Genomic DNA, 22,047 nt, shown 5'->3' with positions numbered 1-22,047 from the left:
CAAGCTCAGAGACCCACCAACCTGTTCCTTACTCACCCATTAAAAGTGTGCACTAACCTACTCCTTTTTTCAATCCATATTCTTTTTAATTGTGTGTGCACGGGCGTATGTCAGAGGGCATAAACTAGAGTTACAGGCAGTTGTGATCTACCTGATGTGGGTGCTGGGAATTGAACCTGAGTCTTCTGCAAATCCTGCAGAGCCATCTCTGAGCCATTTCTCCAGCCCTACCGAAGCTCAACTATGTCTCTGAATTTCTGGGCTGGGTATCCTTGCTCTCAGAATTTGCTTATCATAATCACTGCACTGCCATAAGTTCAGACATATATTATTCTTTCACTAGATTCTGAGCTCTGGAGGGCAGAAACCAGACACTCCTCATGCACCCAAAACATTGCTTGGGACACTGTGGACGAACCATGACCTGAATAAATGTACTGGTACTCAGGCAATGCAGATTTGCATATTAAAATTAGAGCTCACAATCACATAGGTGCAGCTTCACTATCCCCCAGTGACAGCAGTCCGCATGCCCTTCCTTAGTCTAGCAATTCCAAGTTTTCCCTCCTTGGCTAACCTGCAATCTGGCTCTTGGAGAGAAATGTACCCCTCCAGCTTTCTTATACCCATGCTGTGTTGTTCCTCCCATCATTCCATGTGCCTGTTTCCTCAAACCCATTTCCAAACCACTCTCCTATACTTTCACACAAAAGCCATTGTAAACTGAGGATACATGGTACTATTACCCCACAATCCTCATTCAGTAATTTGCCAAACCTACCATTTGCTGACAGCTTTAGAGCCTGTCCTGGCACTTACTCTGTAGACCAGGATGGCCTTGAACTCACAGAGATCTGCCTGCCTCTGCTTCCCGAGTGCTGGGATTAAAGGCGTGAGCCACCACTGTTTGGTGCTCCACTTTGGATACTGTCTCACTATGTAGCCTTGGCTTAGCTTCAAGCTCAGAGACCCACCAACCTGTTCCTTATTCACCCATTAACCTACTCCTTTTTTCAATCCATATTCTTTTTAATTGTGTGTGCACAGGCGTATGTCAGAGGGGTATCAGATTACCTGAAACTAGAGTTACAGGCAGTTGTGATCTACCTGATGTGGGTGCTGGGAATTGAACCTGAGTCTTCTGCAAGAACAGTATGTGTTTTTAACCACTGAGCCATTGCTCCAGCTCCTCCATTACCCTTTAGATTTCAAACCTCTCCAGCTCCCAGACCTTCAGAGTTCTCTGCCCCATTATATTGTAGTCACTTCTATCCATAGACATTAGTCATGTTGCCAATCTGTTTTGTCAGTCTTTTCATTTCTCAGAATAGAACCCACCTGTGATCAGTCACCTGCTCCCATCTCTATCCACACACAGAATGAGAATGCTATGTTGCCTACAGAAATCAATTCATTCTTCTACTTGTGACCAATACATATCTACCCTAGACTTTTTCCCTCAACACCCAGACTCAGCTAGGTTTTATTACTAACCAAATACTGAAAGGCACTGCCCCACATACCTGAAGCTAAAATTACTAGTTCTGTGCATGAACTCATTCATTTGGGTTTTTGTAGGGATATTGCTCCATTTTTAGTTTTCAGAGTACTGAAAACAGAATCTTCTGTTCCAAATTTCCTTCTGGACTCCTATTATTTTTAGCACATATCAGATAGCTTCTCTTACCACCATCCTTATGTACAAAAATCCTAGCCACACTATCTTGTGTTGGACTTACAGCTTTATTCTCCCCCATCCGTGGATAAATTCCTAAAAGGAGCTCTCCATGTCTGGCAAGCATGTGATATGTATTATGATGTAACCCAGGTCAGCTGAAGTTGCAAAAGTGTGTCACCATGCCCACCATCACTACTACTGCCGTGGGTCTTTTTGTCAAATGAAGTGACTAGCTCAGATTTGGTTCCTCATTTCCTATTTCCTCAGCCTGCTATTCCTGAGCTTCCTGCCCTCTTCTCAGTGTCCCTGTCAATGAGACCATCCTCTTATACACGAAGTGCATTAGTATACTTGGTCCTTTCCTCAATCTCAACTTTTACAATGCTCTCCTTGGATAACTGCATTTATACGAAATACAATTTTAATATATAGAGACCTAGTCTTCAAAATAAATCACAATAGAAGTACACACACACACACACACACACACACACACACACCATACATATGCATTACCCTGACTTAATCACACCCCTATATCTCATGAACTTTACTTATCAGTATCCTAATAACAAATCGTTTCCTTTTGCCTCTCACCTTTTAGTCCAACCAACATTTGAGTCCTAACAATTCTATATCCTCTGATTTACCCATATTACTTGTTTCTTGAGACAGGGTCTCACCATGTAGCCTGGTGTTCCCTAGGTTGACTAGGCTGATCTCAAACTCAGATAAATCCACTTACCTTTGCCTCTCAAGTGCCAGGATTAAAAGTATTCGCCACCATGCCTAGCTTATCCAATTTTTTAAAATATCCACTGCCACTGTTTTTGTGGGCTTAAATCTTGACTCCAGTACATATTATTTAGCTATGGTTTTGGGCAGGTACCAACCTTTCAAGTGCATTGGTTCTCATAACATAAATTAGTTTGTATCACCAGCATCTCTCTACATTGATTATTCTACAACTGTTTTTCTTTCAGTGTTAAGGACTAAGCCCTTTCCTTTACCAGCTAGCCAAGTACTCTACTACGAAGTTATATCTCCAGTCCTCATATAGCCTCTTTAGGGGTCACCTGGCCTTCAGTCTAGCTCTCTCCCAACATACTTGTCTCTATGAAGCCAGTGATCTTTCTGAAATATAAACCTAACCATATTACCCCTTCAGGCTCAGCAGTTAAGAGCAGTTCAGTTCCTATCACCTATATGATAGCACACAAACATTTGTAACTGTAGTTCCAGGAGATCCAACACCCTCTTCTGGCCTCCAACGGTACACACATAGTACACAGATACACACACACACACTAAAAAAACTAATCATTTCTGACCTTAAACCCTTTGTAATTTCTTCCCATTGTACTCAGTCAAACTGGAACTCCTTAACAATAAAGATAAGGCTTTTAACATTGGATATCTTAAATAATCAATCTTCTTTCTTTCTCCCACCCTTAACCTATAATATGCAAACCACACTAAACTGTTTCTTCTTCAGACTTACTCTCTGGATTCCTGTATATGTTGCTCTCTCTGCCTGCAAGCCCTTAGCCTTCTAAAGTCATCTGGCCGGTGAGAGTGACTGCAAGCAACTCTAGGCTACAAAAAAGCTTCAAAAACAAAAATAACTATTCCTCGATCTTAAAACTAAGTAGGTACACCCTAGTCCTCTGCATTCCACACCTGCTTTAGTATTGGTCTTTATTCATTCGTGTTTATTATAACTGGCTGATTGCTAAACAGTGAGTTTTATGAAACTAGAGACTATTCCGTTTATAAATGTGTGCTTGGGAGGCAGAGGCAAGCAGATCTCTGTGAGTTTGAGGCCAGCTTGGTCTCCAGAGCGACTGCCAGGATAGCTCCAAAGCTACACAGAGAAACCCTGTCTCTAAAAACCAAAACAAAACAAAACAAAAAAACTAGCATAATCATAGAAGAAATTTTAAAAGATTACATTGAAAAAATTCTTAACACAGAATGAAAACAGACAATAAAAGGGGCTTTTTTTAATTCAAAGGTATAGCTGGATAAGTAGATTTGTTTACAACCATTCTTGTGAAATATTTTAAAAAAATACGACCAACTTCTTTGCAAATTACAGACAAATACCTCAACTATGATGACCTAATTTTTGGTGAATAATATACATGATTAGACAGAAATAGGCAAGCTCACACTGGAAGATTAACGATCAAACACTTAGTCAAAACTCCGTTTATGGCCCCCACTTCTTGATCGATTTCGGTTCCCATTTCGTCTTCTACCATCTTGCCGACTTCCTGACCGACTCCCCTGTCGACTCTGTCTACCTGATCGGCCACCAGATCGACCACCAGACCGGCCTGAACGGCCTGACCTGCCGCCTGACCAGCCGCCCCTCTGTCTAGGATTAGAAGATGTGTTTCCATCATAATATTCTTCAATTTCTGGTAATTTGGCTGGCACTGAGAGTATCCAATCTGAATCATGCCACTCTGCCTGTTAAAGGGATATACAGGATTAATAGAAATGCAAAATAAAGCACATAAACAAGTGAGTTTTAGCTACTAGATGAAGGGCATTTTTCCCTTAAAGTGTCAAGAACAATGAAAAGCAGAAAATAAGCAAAACAGTAACATACTCAAATTTTAACCTCAAAAGAAATTTCTGCCACTTCTCAGGCTTCTGGCTAAGATCAAGTGTAGAGAAACCACCAGACCCTTTTCAAGATTATGGATCCCTAATCATAACAGTTATGTTTTCTAAAAGACAGCATCTCTTTCTCAGGACAAACAAACAAACAAACAAAAAACAAAAACAAAAACAGACTATTAATAAGCAGTGAAGTATTATAAGCAACTACATCAACAGGACCACAAGTAAAACCAGATTCGGGATCATCTAAGTTCAAGGACTGCCTAGGCTACTACTAAGTTAATTCAGAGTCAGCATAAGCAAGTTAGTGAGACACTGTCTCGCAACAAAAAGGAAAAGGGGGGCTAGAGCACCTGCCTCCAACTCATGAGAGTCCTGAGTTCAATTCCCAATTACCACCAACCCCAAAAGGATACACAATATTTCTTTAAACTTTGAATAAATTTTTACTTTTATGAATGTGGATGTTTTGTCTGGATGTATTTGTGTGGGTAGGCGTGTATGTGGAGGTCAAATGACAACTGTGAGGAGTTGGTTCTCTTCTTTCACCTTTATGTTGGTACCAGGGTTTAAAGTCACATTAAGCATCTTTCACCACTGGGCCATCTCACTGGTTACTGGTATCCACAATATTTTAAAGACTCCAAAAAGAGTATAGTGGGGACTGCTGAGATGTCTTAGTGGGTAAAGGTGCTTGTTACCAACACTGATGACTTATCTGTGCCTGGGAACCACGTGGTAGGAGAGACCCAACTTGCACAAGTTGTCTTTGGAACTCATATATATTCCACAGTATGCACATGCCCCACCCCACGCATAAATCAATGTAATAAACAGCAGAATCCCATTATTTAAAAATAGGTCTATGAATAAGCTATATGTGGCACACACAAGTATCAAGTCTGAGCTATATATTAAGTTCCAAGTTGGCTTGGGCTAGATACCAGGACTTTTGCTGCAATACTACCTCCCTAAAATGTACATAAAACCAAAGGCATAGAAAGCCAAATTCTTGACTATGAGAATCTAGTGGGTGGGCAGTAATGGCCCACACGTTTAATCCCAGCACTTGGAAGGCAGAGGCAGGCAGATGTCTGAGTTTGATGACAGCCTGGTCTACAGATCAAGTTCCAAGATAGCCAGGACTATACAGAGAAACCTTGTCTCAGAAAATAAAAATTCAGTAAGGCTATGGGGAAGCTCAGTGTTAACCTATCATGAGTAACATCCTAGCTTCCAACCTGAGAATAGCAAAGAAAGATAATCAAGAGAAAAAAGGTAAAATTTAAATACAATATATTAGAGAATATTTTTATAGAAGGAATTATAATATTATGACTATGTTTAAATAGTTTAAATCCCTAACATTTAAATATGTAGGAATAGTTAAACTGAAATGACAAGGGGGCGGGAGAACTGGCTCAGTGATCAATAGCACTGACTGCTTTTCCAGAGGAACTGGGTTCAATTCCCAGCACCTACGTGACAGCTCCCAACTGTCTGTAACTCCAATTCTAGGGGATCTGGCATCTTCACACAGATGTGCAGGTAAAACACCAATGCACATAAAATAAAAATACAGTTAAAAAAAAAAAAGATTGAAATGGAGTTTGTCTACTATAAACAGTGGAAATGAATAGAAAGGATTTGATAAAACTGTCCACAAGATTATCAAAATATTGAAGCTGGCTATACACCTATTGGGACTCATTAAATAATTTTTTTAGGGGGCTGAAGACATGGCTCAGAGGTTAAGGAAACTGACTCTCTTCCAGAGGTCCTAAGTTCAAATTCCCAGCAACCACTTGGTGACTCACAACCATCTGTTATGAGATCTGGTACCCTCTTCTGGCATGCAGGCGTACATGCAGACAGAACACTATATACATAACAAATAAGTAAATCTTTAAAAAGAATTTTTTCAAGAGTTTTTTTTTTTTTAAATGTGTCAGTGTCTTGCCTACATTTCTTTCTTTTTTTTAAAGATTTTATTTATTTAATATGCATACAACATTCTGCTTCCATGTATATCTGCAACCAGAAGAGGGCATCAGATCTCACAATGGATGGTTGTGAGCCACCATGTGGTTGCTGGGAATTGAACTCAGGACCTCTGGAAGAGCAGTCAGTGTTCTTAACCTCTGAGCCATCTCTCCAGGCCTCTTGCCTACATTTCTATGTTGTGTACAGCACCTTTGGTGGTCAGAAGGTATCAGATTCCCTGGTTTTATGAACCTTCTTGTGGATGCTGGGAATGGAACCTGGGTCCTCTACAAGGGGGTGCAAGTGGTCTTAAATATCCCTTTAGCCTCCAATTATTATTTACATTTGAAATTACCCATAATAAATTTTTAATTTTGGGAAAGGCAACATTTCATATTAAGGACTTTCTTAATAAATTGAGGCATGATAAATAACTCTAAGTTTTTCAAAGTAGTCTTTTAAAGAAACACCCAGTTATTTAAAAAGATAAAAAATTTACATACCTGTAGTCTTTCCGACTCACTTGTAGGAACATCAAAGCAAACACCCTAAAAGCAAAATGAAGATTTTTATTTAGATAACATGAATTAATTTTTACCAGTTAATATTTGTTGCATTATACTTTTAAGAAGCATGTATTCCGGACTGTTCACAGGATCAAAACAGGTGAAAGATAAGCATAGACTGTATGTAGTACTTACTATAGCTTCTAATCTGAGGTAGAACTAAGTATAAACTAGTAAGACTCTGAAGTACCTAGAATATTCTCTAAAATAATTTTTGTAGACACTACATTTGTCCCATGTCCCTTAGAAAATGGTCCTTCTAGCTGGGCAGTGGTGGCAAAAACCTTTAATCCCAGCACTTCAGAGGCAGTGGCAGATGGATCTTTGGCTCCAAGGACAGCCAGGGCTACACAGAAAAACCCTGTCTCAAAGAAAAAAAAGACAGACAGAAAGAAAATAGTCCTTTTAATAAACTTCTTTAAAACATTAGTGAGAAGCTAGGTATACAAGTATGAGGTATGGTTCTTGCTTATCATATACAAATCAGTGGGTCACACCCTAGTAGTGCAAAAGACTAAGATCCTTCCAAGTTAAAATTTGGAGCAGTAAGTTTTTCTCTCATAGCTGTAAAAAGTTTCCTTTGTAACTTTGGTGGCCACTAGTTAAAAATAATACTCAATAACCAGGTTGGACTAGGGGTCTTGTTTCAAAACTTTCTTTCCCTCCACTGTTTTGGTTTGTTTTGGGGGGTGAATTCAATTCTTTATTGAAGGTAACTAAACTTTGAGACATTAGTCGATTCTTTGGTTTTTTTTTTTTTTCCTTCCTTCCTTTCTTTCTGTTTTTCAAGACAGGGTTTCTCTACTTAGCCCCAGCTGTCCTAAAACCACCTTCTGCCTCCCGAGTGCTGGGATTACAAGTGTATGCCACCACTGCCTGGCTGGGTTTTTGTATAGTTTTGGATATTTTAGAAAGAGCTCTGTAGGCTGGCCTACAACTCAGTAAGATCCACCTACACTGTCTATGTAGTAATGTTAAATAAATAATCTTGGTTCTAAGATTAAGCTTTAAGTTGAGTGCAGTGGTTTACTAGAGGCAGAGGCAGGTAATTTCTGTGGGCCAGCCTGGTCTACACAGTGAGTTCCAGGACAGCCATGGCTTATGTAGAGACCCTGTCTCAAAAAAAAAAAAAAAAAAAAAAAAAGTTTTAATTACTCCATTTCACAGTAACTTACTCAGGCACATGTCTGTAACCTCAGTACTTGGAAAGTAGAATGAAGAGGAGCAAGGGTTCAAGGCTGGCCTGGGCTACTATGAAATACAGTCTCAAAGAAAAATATCATATTATTACTCTCATTAGCAACCAATAACAGACAACAACAACAACAACAAGTCTGCATTCTCTAAATTGTAAGAGCAAAGCTGATATGGAAACTAATCTTTTTTTTTTTAAAGATTTTATTTATTATGTATTCAACATTCTGCTTCCATGTATATCTGCACACCAGCAAAGGGGACCAGATTTCATAAGGGATGATTGTGAGCCACCATGTGGTTGCTGGGAATTGAACTCAGGATCTCTGAAAGAGCAGCCAGTGCTTTTAACTTTTGAGCCATCTCTCCTGCCCTGGAAATTAATCTTAAAAAATAAACACACACAAAAAGCAGGGTGGTGGTGGCACAAGTCTTTAATCCCAGCACTCAGGAGACAGAGGCAGGAGGATCTCTGAGTTTGAACAGCTTGGTCTACAAGAGGTAGTTCCAGGACAGGCTCCAAAGCTACAGAGAAACCATGTCTCAAAAAACCAATAAATAAATAAACAAACACACACAACCACACATGGTAAGTATACTATACCAGTAACTTAGATCACTTAAGTCTGAGACAGGTGTGGTGTCACCTACTTACAATCCCAACATTCAGGGGAGGATCCTGAGTTCAAGACCAGCCTGGGCTACACAAGGATACCTTGTCTGAAAATAATAATAGCAACAAAAACTTAGTTATTAGTCAAATGAAGGAGTATGACTTAAAGCTCTGAAGGAATGTACCATTTATAGAATCCCAAATCTGAAAGATTTTATAAATTTTATCAGTACCTGGTTAAAATGCTTATTATCTAGAAAGACCTACCATATTTCCTTTTAGGAGGCACATTCTGGTTACTTGAGACACAGCATTACTACTCAGCTTTCTGTTAAGCTCTTTCCAAGCACAGCTGACATCCTGTATTTCTTCTGGGCTTTCCAGAGTCATGGTCACAAACCCCTTTAGAAATAAAAGTCTATTAGGTCTGGGAGAAATTCAGCAACAGGACAATGAAGTTTGAACTCCATGATTATTCCTGCATTAACTACGAAGCTCCATTAGTGCACCAACAGTGTAACATAGCTACTAAAAACTCACTTCTCTGAAACAGTATTAGAAGGGTGTTTATACATCATTGCAAGTACCACACTCTATACACTGCTCTGACAGACCACACAGAGACTATGTTCTCTACATGTTACAAGACAGAATTAGACCAGGGCATCACAGGAAGACTTGGGGTTAAAAGTAGTTGAAGAATTAAGAAAATGTTTAAGTCAGTTATTTCACAGTGGAAAAAAAAAAAAGACATCAAAAGCTTCAAACTTTTGGAGGACTACCACATAAAAATTACTTGTCCCAAGAAGGTTCATTGGGCAGCAAAAGAATCAACATGAAGACAGAAGGAAATAGTTACCTAGCAAATACTTAGTGACTACTTCCTATAGTGTAGTCCATGCCAAGAGCTAAAGATTTAATAACAACGGAAGGAGAGATGGCTCAGCAGTTAGGAGCACTGACTGCTCTTCCAAAGGACCCAGGTTCAATTCCCAGCACTGACGTGGCAGCCTACAATTGTTTGTAACTTCAGTGTAGGGGACCTGACACCCTCACATGCAGGCAAAACACCAATGTACATAAAATAAAAATAAAATTAAAAAAAAAAAAAGACTTCATAACAAACAGACCTTTCTCTCATAGACATGACTTTCTCGTGTGTGTGGGGTGTGGAGACAGTAACAAAGCATATAAAATGTCAGTGATATGTATCATAAAGGATAACAGCAGGGTTGGGGAATGTAAAAAAAGTGAAGAGAGGACCAGAGTGATCTGGAAAGATATTTGAGCAGAAGTGGAAAATAAAGGAAGAAGTCACGAAGGGGGCTGAGAAAATGAGAAAGCCTGAAAGTCTTTGCAGGAGTGGGTTAATGTAGTAGTAACTCAAATAGATTCAGACAGCTACAAAAATCAAGAGTGATAAAAAACAAAGTCACACAGGTAGCAAGCAGAATACCCTATAGGACACACATTATTAAATTATATATTGGGACCTTAATGATAAAGATTTCAGAGCTAGAGATGGCTCTGTGGATAAGAGTACTAGCTGCTTTTCCAAAGCACCCTGGTATAATTCCCAGTAGCTAGGAGGGGGCTAACAACCAGCCAGTGGTAACTACAGTCCCAGGGGATGCGCTGAACTCTTCTGGCTTTGAAGGCATCTCATGCACATGGTACACATACAAATATTCAAATAAGGCTAGGCAGTGGTGGCAAACAACTTTAATCCCAGCACTTAAGGGCAGAGACACGTAAGTTCGAGGGCAGCCTGGTCTACAGAGCGAGTTCTAGGATAGGCTCCAAAGCTACAGAGAAACCCTGTCTTGAAAAACCAAACGAACAATCAAAACAAAACAAAATTTTCAGATAAAAACTCTTAGACATAACATTAAAAAAAAATTAAGACTTCAAATATGGTTTAATCCATAAGAGAAATTTCAAGTCATTGGTATCTTGTTCCCAAGATATTTAATTAAAAGTCAGATGATCTATCTACTAGAAGATGCTTGGTTAGACTGGCCTCAGACTTGCAACATTCTCCTGCCTCTGCTTCCCAAGTACTGTGATTGTAGACGTGGCCACTTCTGTGGCCAGCCAAAGAATTCTTTCATGGGACAAGGAATAGCAGTAAGTAACCTATGAAGCACCTCAACATTTTTTTTTTTTAAGTACAGTTTAAAAGTTAGTTATTTGAGAGGCTGAAGCAGGAGAATTGCTGTGACTTCAAGGACAACCTAGGATATATAGCAAGGTCTGGTCTCTAGAAAATAAAGCACCCAGGTTGGTTTGTGGTGGTGTGTGCCTACAAAGGGAAACACTGTGAGTTCCAGGCCAGCAAGAGCTACACAGTGAGTCTGTCTCAAGAGTCTGGGAATTTTTTGTTTGTTTGTAAGAGACAGGTTTTCAAATAAAGCCCAGACTAGACTAAAACCTTTATGTTCAACAGGCTAGTTTCAGATTTTTGAGTCTACTGTTTCTGTTTCCCTGGTGCTGGGATTACAAATATGATCTACCACTTCTGGCTTGTTTAGTTTTGAGACAAGTTTAGCTGTGTATGTAGCCCAGCCTAGCAACCTCCTGAATGCTGAAATCATAGTCATGCCCAATATTGATGGCTAAATATTATTTTATAAAGTATCTGATGAGTTTTTAAGGATCTCTATGTACTCAGTGCTAAAGGAACACCATACAGATTACTATTCAGAGAGTAAAATATACTTTTAAAATGGGTTTACATGACAATTGGTACGTATTCATCCCTCCCTTATAGCTTCTCAATACTCACCCCCCACCACACTTACATCCCAGTTAAGTAACAAATCTCTGAACCACTTGCATCAAAAGGCTCTGGTGTGATAGATAGTTGACACTAACCTGCAAGCAGGCCACAGGAGAGCTACACAGAAACTCAGAAACACAGACCACCACCACCCCCCCTTACACATATAAAGGCAATCCTTACTTTGCCCTTACAAAATCTACTTACTTTGTGGTTCCATGGCAACCAACAAAATGAAAAATGCAAAAGTTTCAGTTGGCTCCAAACAGCACAAAGTGATGATTTTCTTTTCTTTCCAGATTCTTACAGACACTTTTGATATGATAAATAAGAACTAAATTCCCAGGGGTTAGGGATGGAGGGGTAGCAGAGCCACAAGCCACATGTGTGCTTAAGATTCTGCCAGGCTGTGCTGGACAATGGTAGTGAATGTCTTTAATCCCAGCATTCAGGAGGCAGAGGCAGGCAGATCTCTGTGAGTTCAAGATTAGCCTGGTCTACAGAACGTGTTCCAGAACAGATTCTAAAACTACACAGAGAAACCCTGTCTCAAAAGGGGGGAAAAAAAGAAAAAGAAAACCTGCCAGGCTGGCTAACTGATTAAAACGTTAGTAATCTAAAATGTTACACATCCACAGCAAAATTATCTTTGGGATTTTTTACCTCCCCCTTAAGAAACGCTAGTTACATATCCCTAGATCTTACCTAACAGTCTTTCAACTGTCAGGTAAAACAAAACAAAATAGAGAACCAAACACAAAACCTTTACAATCTTAACAGACTAATAGCTTCTACAAATCCAAAAGCTAAGAATGTTATCATATAACATCTAAGGTCCAAGAATTTCCCACTGGCTGTAACCTATCCACAAGATGACCACACCAATGTAAGCAGTCAACTCTCCAACTGATGACTTTTAGCTCTGTGATTCTGAAAGCACATGTAGCTACTTCCATGGTGGCACACATCCTTCACAGTGACCTAAATCTCATACTCCCTTTAGAGTGAGAGTTACATTTTGTATGGACAGAAGCAAATCTAAATATAGACATTAGATGACAGATATGGAAATATCTTTATAAGTAAATTAGACTGTGATATTGTGAATCAGTAGAATATCACTATTTTTAGAAGAAACAAGTTGAAATATTTAGGAAAGATGTCATATTTCAACTTTCACACTGTTTACAACAGGAAAAATGTACATATGAACATAAAGCATATGTTATACAGTATTAATAGTTGTTGAATTAAGGTGGATGGTAAACGTTATTTATTGTATTAGTCTTTCCTCCCAAATGCTGGGATCGCAGGCATGTATACAGAGGAGAAGAGGAAGATTTTTCTAGACAGAAAAAGGAAAAAAAAAAAAAAAAAAAACCCACAACAAAACTTATTATGTTAAAGGAATCAAGTTCAGTGTTTCAGTAATGTACTGTACAACTGTTATGGCTCAGTTTTAACCTGCTCTAGCCAAATATATACTTCCCCACCCTTTTCTACCTTATCAGAGGTGATCAAGGATCGTGGTTCAAAGCTTGATGCACCAGAAATGTGAGCTAATGCTGCAGCCAATGCATCCACGGCCCCTTTCTCTTCTATCAGTCTTTGAGCTGATGGTCGGAAGAAATCAACAGCAGCATAAGAAACAGAGGCCAGAGACCTGTGGTTTAAAAATAGCAAATGTTCTTGGTCAGGTACAGGGCAAAAGTAAAGGCAAGATCATCAATGGGAAAAGAAAGAGTAACACTTTCATGTAAATAATGTAACTAAATGTCTTCCGTAAAACCCTTGTCTAAAATTTTCTCATATTGGAACTAGGAGAGCTTAAAGATGAACAGCCTAATACAGAAGAGAAATTACTCAGCAAGGTCAGAAAGCATACCTGATGGCATCCATGCTTTTAGATTTAACTAAATCCATTGTAGAAGGAACACCTACACGTTTAAAAGTAATTCCCTGAAAATGAAAGAATTACATTAAAGAAAAAGGAAGTCGTCATAGTTAATTTCTAAATTAATATAGTTTGTTGAATTTCCATTTCTTGGACTTAAAGATTTCCAAGCCCTAGCAGATGAAAAAATTGCTTTTTCTAACAAACCATCTATAATCAATTCCAAAAAAAAAAAAAGTTTTAAAATTGTCCCCTAAATCATAGAATTTCACTTGCAAAACAAAGCTGATTCAAAAAGAGAAAAAGACGGTAAGAAAACCATTTTCATTTTACAAAATATATTAGTATATAAAAATATAAAGGTACTTGGTAAAATGTGAAAGACTACAAGAAAATGCAGACCATAAAAATGTATTTTTTAATGAAACTGGTTATTGTATTATCAGCCTAATTGAGATATCAATGCCAAACCACAGTCAGTTACCCATTTACAATGCTTAGTAATCACAACAACACTGGGACCATTAACACACTTCCGACTTTAGTGTCAAGAGAGAAATCCAAAGAAAAAAGGAACATGTCAGATCTTCTGGCTTCACAATAAAAGCTGTATAAACAAATTCTTCCAACTAATACAAATTTAGCTCTCCACATGCTTGATATCCAAATGCAGTGTAAGCTGAGAAATATTGGGAAGGTGTATTTGTGAGAACAAATATAAAAGATCTCCTCTATGATACCATTTAGTTAGTAAAACTGAAATCATTTAACTTTACTCACTGCTTTCTGTTCAACATATCTCAGTTGTCCTCTTTCTCTTGGTTGATAAAAACATACACAAATTCCAGTCCGGCCAGCTCTACCTGTGCGCCCAGAGCGATGGATATAGGATTCAACATCCTAAAGAAGAAAAAAGAAAATTCATTGTATAAATTTGACAAGTGAGCCAGCCATGATGCACACCTGTAATCAGTATTCAGAAGGCTGCAGCAAGAGGAATGACCCAAGTCTAAGGCCAGCCTCAAAAAACACCAGGAAAGAATTAGGCATGGTAGCACAATCCCAGTACTTGGAAGGTTGCTGAGGCATAAGGTTCAAGACCAGCCTGGATTCAGGTATGCCTGATCTGAGACCATTCCTTAAAAAAAGCAAAAATACATTCAACCTTTCTGTACTTTACAACATCACAAGTAATTTATATGCTAGAATTCAGGAATAAAAAGACTATTTAAAAGCTATTAATCTAAGACCTGAACAAGGACATCAAAAGACATGACAAAAGAGGGAAATCTCACAGGGCCCCAATCCTAAACAAGAAACTATAGGCAATTAAGGAATGCCAAGACTAAGAGAAATAGTGTTCCTCAGGGAAGAGCCCTAGAGTTGGTTATCTGATATCAAGAGGCCAGCCTTGCAATCATGTACGTAACATGGGACATTAAGGACTGAGCAGATTCTCTTTATGTATTTAGGAATATGTGTGTATGTGTGTGCATGTGTGTGTACACACACAAAAAAAAGAGGCTCTGAATTTGGGATAGCAAGGAGGGGTTATCTGGGAGGGATTAGGGGAAGGAAAGACGAAGAAATGATGTGATTATATTTTAATTTTTAAAAAGTTTAAATAAGGGCTGGAGAGATGGCTCAAGGGTTAAGAGCACTGACTGCGCTTCCAGAAGTCCTGAGTTCAATTCCCAGCAACCACATGGTGGCTTATGACCATCCATTATGAGATCTGGTGACCTCTTCAGGTGTGCAGATATACACGGAAGCAGAATGTTGTATACATAATAAATAAAAATCTTTAAAAAAAGTTTAAATAAAAAAACTCTTTAAAAAGCAGCTATTTATCCACATACACTAGAGTTCTGTATATGAAACTTTTTATAATTCCTTAATGAGATGTGTATGTTGTTGCCATCATTTTTTTATTCTGCACAGGAATTCGGTATGTATCAATGGCTGTCCTGGAACATGCAAAGCCTCTGCTTCCCAAGTACTGGGACTGTAAGTTTGTGCCACCATCCCTGGCTCCGTGTATGACCTTGAATCAATCTTTAGATGCAAACAATAGTTATTTATTTATAAGGTGGTACATCTGACCAATGTAATATCATCCTAACAAAACATAGGTTAAGATCAGCAACAAATGATAGACTTATTTTTCAGACCTTAAGCAATACTTTGTAAATAAAGTAACATTTACAAAACTATCCATTTCCTACCTGTGGAGGGGAACTCTGAATCACCAAGTCAACCTCAGGAATGTCCAAGCCTCGGGCAGCCACATTGGTTGCCACCAAAACTTTAAAACTACCTTCTCTGAAGCCTTTCAAGGTAATTTCTCTTTGTGACTGTGCAATGTCTCCATGCAAACACTGGGCATTCTATTTGGAAGAAGCAAAAAGAAAATTGTGTACTTCATACCTATAATTCTGTATCATAACACCATTCAGTCTGTGCTCTTGTATTATTTTTTAATTTTATCTTTAATAACAATGTATGATTAATAAAACGGCTAGAAAGATAGCTCAGTACGTAAAGGCACTTGCCACTAAGCCTGTCAATCTGAGTTCAATTCCAGAGATCTATAGAGTGGAAGGAAAGAACAGAATCCTACAAGTTAACCTCTGATCTTCACATTAACACGGTGGCATGTACACATGTGTGCAAACACTAAATACATAAATAAATGTAAAAAACCTAAAACTCGGGCTGGAGAGATGGCTCAGAGGTTAAGAGCACTAACTGCTCTTCCAGAGGTCCTGAGTTCAATTCCCAGCAACCACATGATGGCTGACAACCATCCGTTATGAGATCTGGTGCCCTCTTCTGGTGTGCAGATATACATGGAAGCAGAATACATAATACATAAGCTGTATACATAATAAATAAAAAAAAATAAAAATAAAATAAAATAAACTTAAAACTCAAAACATTCTAGAAAATATACTGCATAAAGCTGTTATTGCTAACAGCTTGAAAGAAAGTTTATACAACTTCTGTTCTATTTCCAGTATCAGGGATTGAATCCTTTGCTCCTCCTAGGTCAAGTATTTCCTAGAATGAACAGTGGATAAACAAACAGTTCAATCACTGAGCTACATGCTGGACTAAACATGTTTGTGTATTTCCTTTTGTTTTGTAGACAGTCTTGAAATGTAGCCCAAGCTAGCCTTAAACTCATGACTCTGCTGCTTTAACTTCCTGAAAATGGAAATTACAAACATCATGCCCAGTTTTTCTGTTTGTTTGGATTTAGCAAAAGTTAAGTTTTATTCATTTAAGACTTACTTTATGTGTTTGGGTATTTCAACTGCATTTATGCCAGTGTACTACGTTTTATACCCTTAAAAGTCAAAAGACAGTATCAGACTGGAGTTAGAGATGGTTGTCAGCCACCATGCAGGATCTGGGATTTAAACTCAAGTTCTCTGGAAGGGCAGGCAATATTCTTAACTGCTAAACCATCTCTCCAGCTCTGGTAGGTTTTTTTTTTTTTTAGGGCAGGTATAAACAAGGTTGGTCTTGAATTTTCCAAACTCCTACTTTTCTACCTTCTGTGGACTGGGAATATAGGTTTGCTATTAAAACCAGCTGGGACATTATTTTTCTTTTTTGGGGTGGGGTAGGGTGGGATATTCAGTTTTTCCAGACAAGGTTTCTCTGTGTAACAGCCCTGGCTGTCCTGGAACTCACTTTGTAGATCTTCTGTTTGTTTCAGAAGGATACTTACCTAGAAATTAACCTAGGTCAAATATAATGACTGGAGATGAAGCTCAATTGGAAAAGTGCTAACCAAATATAGCTAAGGCCTTGGATTCAATACCCAGAAAAAAAATTTAACTTTTTAAAAAAAGGTGCATTTATATGTATATGTATATTTTCTCTACATGTATGTCTGTACACCACATGTGTGTAGTGTCCATGAGGGCCAGAAAAGGGGGTCATGGGATCCCATGAACTGGAGTTTTACAACGATTGACAGCTACCATGCAGATGAGGGGACTAGAGCCGGGGTCCTCTTCAAGAGCAATAAGTAATCTTAACTGATAAACCACCTCTCCAGCTCCCAACGTTTTAATTGCTATTGCCAAGACATTATAAAAAATTAGATGTGCAGGGCGGTGGGGGCACATGCCTTTAACCTCAGCATTCAGAGAGGCAGAGGCAAGCAGATCCCTGAGTTTGAGGCCAGCCTGGTCTACAGAGCAAGTTCCAGCACAGGCTTCAAAGCTACAAAGAGAAACCCAGACCTGAAAAATCAAAAAAACAAACAAACAAGTTGTACCCACTTACTTTTCAATGTTCTATATTTATTACATCATACTCTACTCACCAATATATATATATATATATATATATATATATATATATATATTATATTTAAAGATTTTATTTATTTATTATATATACAACATTCTGCTTCCATGTATATCTGCACACCAGAAGAGGGCACCAGATCTCATTATAGATGGTTGTGAGCCACCATGTGGTTGCTGGGATTTGAATTCAGGACCTCTGGAAGAGCAGCTGGTGCTCTTAACCTCTGAGCCATCTCTCCAGCCCCCAATGCCAGTATATTATAAAACAGAATCCTTGTTAATAGGCAAAAATTGTAACCCAATCTTTTAATTTGCTTTTTTATATATGTTTTATATACATATGTATATTTTAAAAACATGCGTATTTTACCCACACATATGCCTATTGTCCAAGAAGGCCATGTATTCCCTAGAACTAGAGTTACAGATGGTTATGAGGGGCCACAGGAATGATGCAACTCAAACCCAAATCCTCTGAAAGAGCAGTCTGTGTGCTCTTAACCACTAAGACATCTCTCCAAAAATTTCTGTAATTTTTATTAGGCTGAACCTATTTCTGCTGTACTGATCTGTTCCAGAAACACTTTTCCTAATTTTTTGTTTTTTATATGAAGGGTTATTTTGTCTGCATGGATGTCTATGCACCACATGCAGTTCCCACAGTGGCCAGAAGAGGGTGTCATATCCCTTGGAACTATAGCTACAGACAGCTGCTGGCTGCCATGTAGGTACTGGGGCTCAAACCTGGGTCCTCTGGAAAAGCAACAAATGCTCTTAACCATTGAGCCATCTCTCCAGGCCCATTTTTCCTAATATTTTAATAGTATCTCTAGCTACACTACAAGTAAAAAATTCATTAGCCATGATTAAAGTTAATACATAACCCCAAGTAGCCAAACTTTAAAAACAACATGATTTCAAATAGCCTAGGCTGAGCTCAAACTTGCTCTTTAGTTAGGGATAACCTTGGACTTCTGATCATCCTACCTCCACCTCCCAAGTCCTAGGACTGAATACAGGCATATGACCATACCTACTTTTATGTTGTACTGGGGAAGAGAAGGTCTTATGCATGTACAGGGTTCTTGGACATGATAGGTAAGAACTCTACAAACTGAGCTACATCCCCAGCCCCCATAGCACGCAAACTCCCTATATAAACTAATTTACTTAGTACTTGCTACGTCTCTGGAATTGCCAAGATTGAAAACAGTCATAAAGAATTGGCTCTGGGCCACACATGGTTATACACACCTGTAATGTCAGCATATCTACAGGTTGTTGAAGCACGAAGAGTGTAAGGCTGGGGCCAATGTGGGATTCATAGTGATACCCCTTGTCAAACAAAGAAGACAGAAAAGAAGAGGAAGGAGGAGGAGGAGGAGGGAAGAAGGTTCTAGGACTCTGACAGGCATTTTTAACATAGTATGATACACCTATACCAAGTACAAGATGGCATAAGAATAAAAAAAGAGGAGAATACAATACCAAGGGGAAAGCAACACTGAAGCTGAGATCTGGACAATATTAAGAAATCAACTGATTGGCTGGAGAGATGGCTCAGAAGTTAAAAGCACTAGCTGCTTTTCCAGGACCAAGGTTCAATTCCCATCAACCAAATGGCAGCTCACAACTGTCTGTAATTCCAGTTCCAGAGGATCTGGCACCTTCACATAAATGCAAGCAAAACACCAAATGCATATAAAAACAAATCTTGAAAGAAAAGAAAAATTATTTTATGTGTACGCCTAAGTGCCTGCATGTATGTGTATGTATGTATACCATGTATATGCCCGATGCCTTTGGAAGCCAGGGTGGTCAGATCACCTGATATTGGAGTTATAGACAGCTGTAAGCTACCATGAGTGCTGGAAACAAAATTTATATCTTCTATGCAAGAGCAGCAAGTGACCTGAACCACCTGAATCATCTCTCTTCAGTCCCAACAAACAAAATCTTTATCTGACAGCAACTGTGATGACAGCAAACTGAAGAGATGAAGCTGACAAACAGCAATTTTGTGGGAGGTCTGGATGCTAGGAAGCAGTGAAGAATGGATCTCTCTCATGAACTGGAAAGAATCAGAAGAGACAGGCTTGGTCCTGGCTAAAGAGGCAAATATAAAATATCCTCAATTGTAATTGCTTTTTACTTAAAAAGACTAACTTTGCATTCTTGCCCAGAAGATGAAGCACAGTAATCACTTCCATATTATTGAGTCTTGATTTTAAATTACTGTTACATTCCAATGAAAATTTGGTTATACCTGGGCAAGTTGGGATTTCTCTCTCTCCTCTCTCTTTTTCTTGGATCCATCAACAGTACTGGTTACAGGTTATTTAAACAAATAACCATATCCTGTAGTTGTTTCTTTTATCAGAAAAGAGTATTTGTTATCATGTGTATCTCCTCTGAATGTAAAGCTTCACTAAATGTTGGGGAAATTTTCCAGTCATTACTCAGTCAGAAGTTACTTTTAGTTGATATGCAAAATAAATATTTGTGTGTGTGTGTGTACATAAAAATCTTAGGCAACAGCATTTCTGTTTGTTGGTTGATACCTTGCTTTTCTGTTGCTTAAGTCATTTTTTAATAATAACTCATTAATTTTGTGTATAAGAGAGTGCACATGCCATGGCACACATGTGGAGATCAGACTACAACTTAATGGCCTTGAATTCAGAGACTTGGCATGCTTATCACATCAAGCTTATAATTCATTCTTACAACACAAGTATAAAATATTAGAGTTCTTGTTAACAACTAAGACTGACTCTATCAACTTTTGTATTTTCTAGGCCATATTTTATTTTAGGTTTTTTTTTTGTGACAGGGTTTCTCTGTGGCTTTGGAGGCTGTCCTGGGACTAGCTCTTGTAGACCAGGCTGGTCTCGAACTCAGAGATCTGCCTGCCTCTGCCTCCCGAGTGCTGGGACTAAAGGCCTGGGCCACCACTGCCCAGCTTAGGCCATATTTTAAATGTCTCTGAAAAGGAATGGAGAGATGGCTCACTGGGTAAGAGCATTTGCTGCATAAGCTTGAGTTCAAATCCCCAGAGACAATGTGAAAAACTAGGTTTGACTGTTTTCATACTTGTAACACCAGTGTTCTGGGGCATATGGTGACGGAAGGATCGCTGCAGAAATGCTAATAGCTGGCCCAGTAACAGCCTATCTCAAGTGACTAGACAGAAAAAGATAGAGCAGGATACATACAAAACATCTTTAAAAATGTTCTAATGAAAACTGATAGAATTCCTTCCAAACATCATGGAAACCTCAAAAACAATAATTTTATTGTGATTTTTTAGTTTAAGATTTATTTTTTTTAATTATGTATATGGTAGGTATGTATATGATAAAGAGGGATCCCTTGGAGCTGGAATTACAGGTGGTTGTGAGCTGCTTTGTTTGGGTGCTGGGAGTTGTACTTGGGTCCTTTGGAAGAGCATTATATATATTTTAATGGGGGAAGAGGCCATCTCTCCAGCCCCATACTATGACTTTTAAATTTCTTGGGGTCAGCATGCATAAGATCCTGGTTTAATTGTTAGCAGGTAGAAAACAAAACCCTATTATGACTTAATAGGTAAGCAAAAGTTTTCTATGTCATCTTCTTCCTAAATTATTCTATTTTGAATAAACTATCAAGTTTAGTCCAAAAAGAATGCATTTTTGCCTTCTGATCCATCTCCATTATTAAGAAAGAGCATAAGGAAAGCTTACCTGCTTTATGTGTGGATTCATGGCCATTTCAGTTACATTCTTCTTAGTCTCACAGAAGATAATAGCCCTCCCTTCAGATCCACTGTAGACCTGTAGGACATCTCCAATTACTGCTGGTCTTTGAGACCAATGGCACTGGATAGCCAAATGCTTCAAAAAAAAAAAAAAAAAAAAGACAAAATGTTTCATCAAAAATTATTTTTTAAAGAAACAAAAGTAATAATATAAAAATGAAAATAAAACATTGGTAATAGTGTAGCTGGAGTTTCTTTCCAGCCTGGTCCCACAGCCAATTAGCCCCAAGTAAGCACACAGAGATATACTAATTAGAAACTGTTTGGCTCACGGCTTAGGCTTCTTATTGGCAAGCTCTCTCAATTATTAATCCATTTCTATTAACCTAAGTATTTCAACATGTTCTTATCTTACCAAAGAAGGATCCAGACCTGTTACTCCTTCCTTGGCTATATGGCGCCTCCTGGCAGCCTCTCCGTGTCCTCTCCCTAGCATTCTCCTCGTCTGGTAGCCCCACCTATACTTCCTGCCTGGCTACAGGCCAATCAGTGTTTTATTCATCAACCAGTAAGAGAAACATAAACAGACGAACATGCCACATCATAATGGTATCTAGATGCTAGGTATATATGTATCCAAATATA

At 38.6% G+C, this 22,047-nt stretch overlaps 1 protein-coding gene across 4 annotated transcripts in view; it reads right to left on the bottom strand.

Moving 5' to 3' along the window:
- Positions 1 to 3,653: 3,653 nt before the first annotated feature.
- Positions 3,654 to 22,047, bottom strand: part of Ddx50 (DExD-box helicase 50) — a 31,633-nt gene continuing 13,239 nt past the window's right edge. For all 4 annotated transcript variants that reach the window (XM_027388243.2, XM_027388244.2, XM_027388245.2 and 1 more), the window contains 8 exons: positions 21,389 to 21,538; positions 15,564 to 15,725; positions 14,119 to 14,238; positions 13,330 to 13,403; positions 12,948 to 13,107; positions 8,933 to 9,067; positions 6,796 to 6,840; positions 3,654 to 4,153 (listed from right to left, as the gene is read on the bottom strand). In XM_027388243.2, coding sequence (XP_027244044.1) covers positions 3,875 to 4,153; positions 6,796 to 6,840; positions 8,933 to 9,067; positions 12,948 to 13,107; positions 13,330 to 13,403; positions 14,119 to 14,238; positions 15,564 to 15,725; positions 21,389 to 21,538 — 1,125 coding nt within the window. In that variant the 3' untranslated portion in view covers positions 3,654 to 3,874. The remainder of the gene's footprint in view (positions 4,154 to 6,795; positions 6,841 to 8,932; positions 9,068 to 12,947; positions 13,108 to 13,329; positions 13,404 to 14,118; positions 14,239 to 15,563; positions 15,726 to 21,388; positions 21,539 to 22,047) is intronic.

This window comes from Cricetulus griseus (genome assembly GCF_003668045.3).
Source record: "Cricetulus griseus strain 17A/GY chromosome 1 unlocalized genomic scaffold, alternate assembly CriGri-PICRH-1.0 chr1_0, whole genome shotgun sequence".
Taxonomy (NCBI): domain Eukaryota; kingdom Metazoa; phylum Chordata; class Mammalia; order Rodentia; family Cricetidae; genus Cricetulus; species Cricetulus griseus.
The sequence above is the reverse complement of the archived record's forward strand: the minus strand, read 5'-3'. Positions and strand labels throughout refer to the sequence as shown.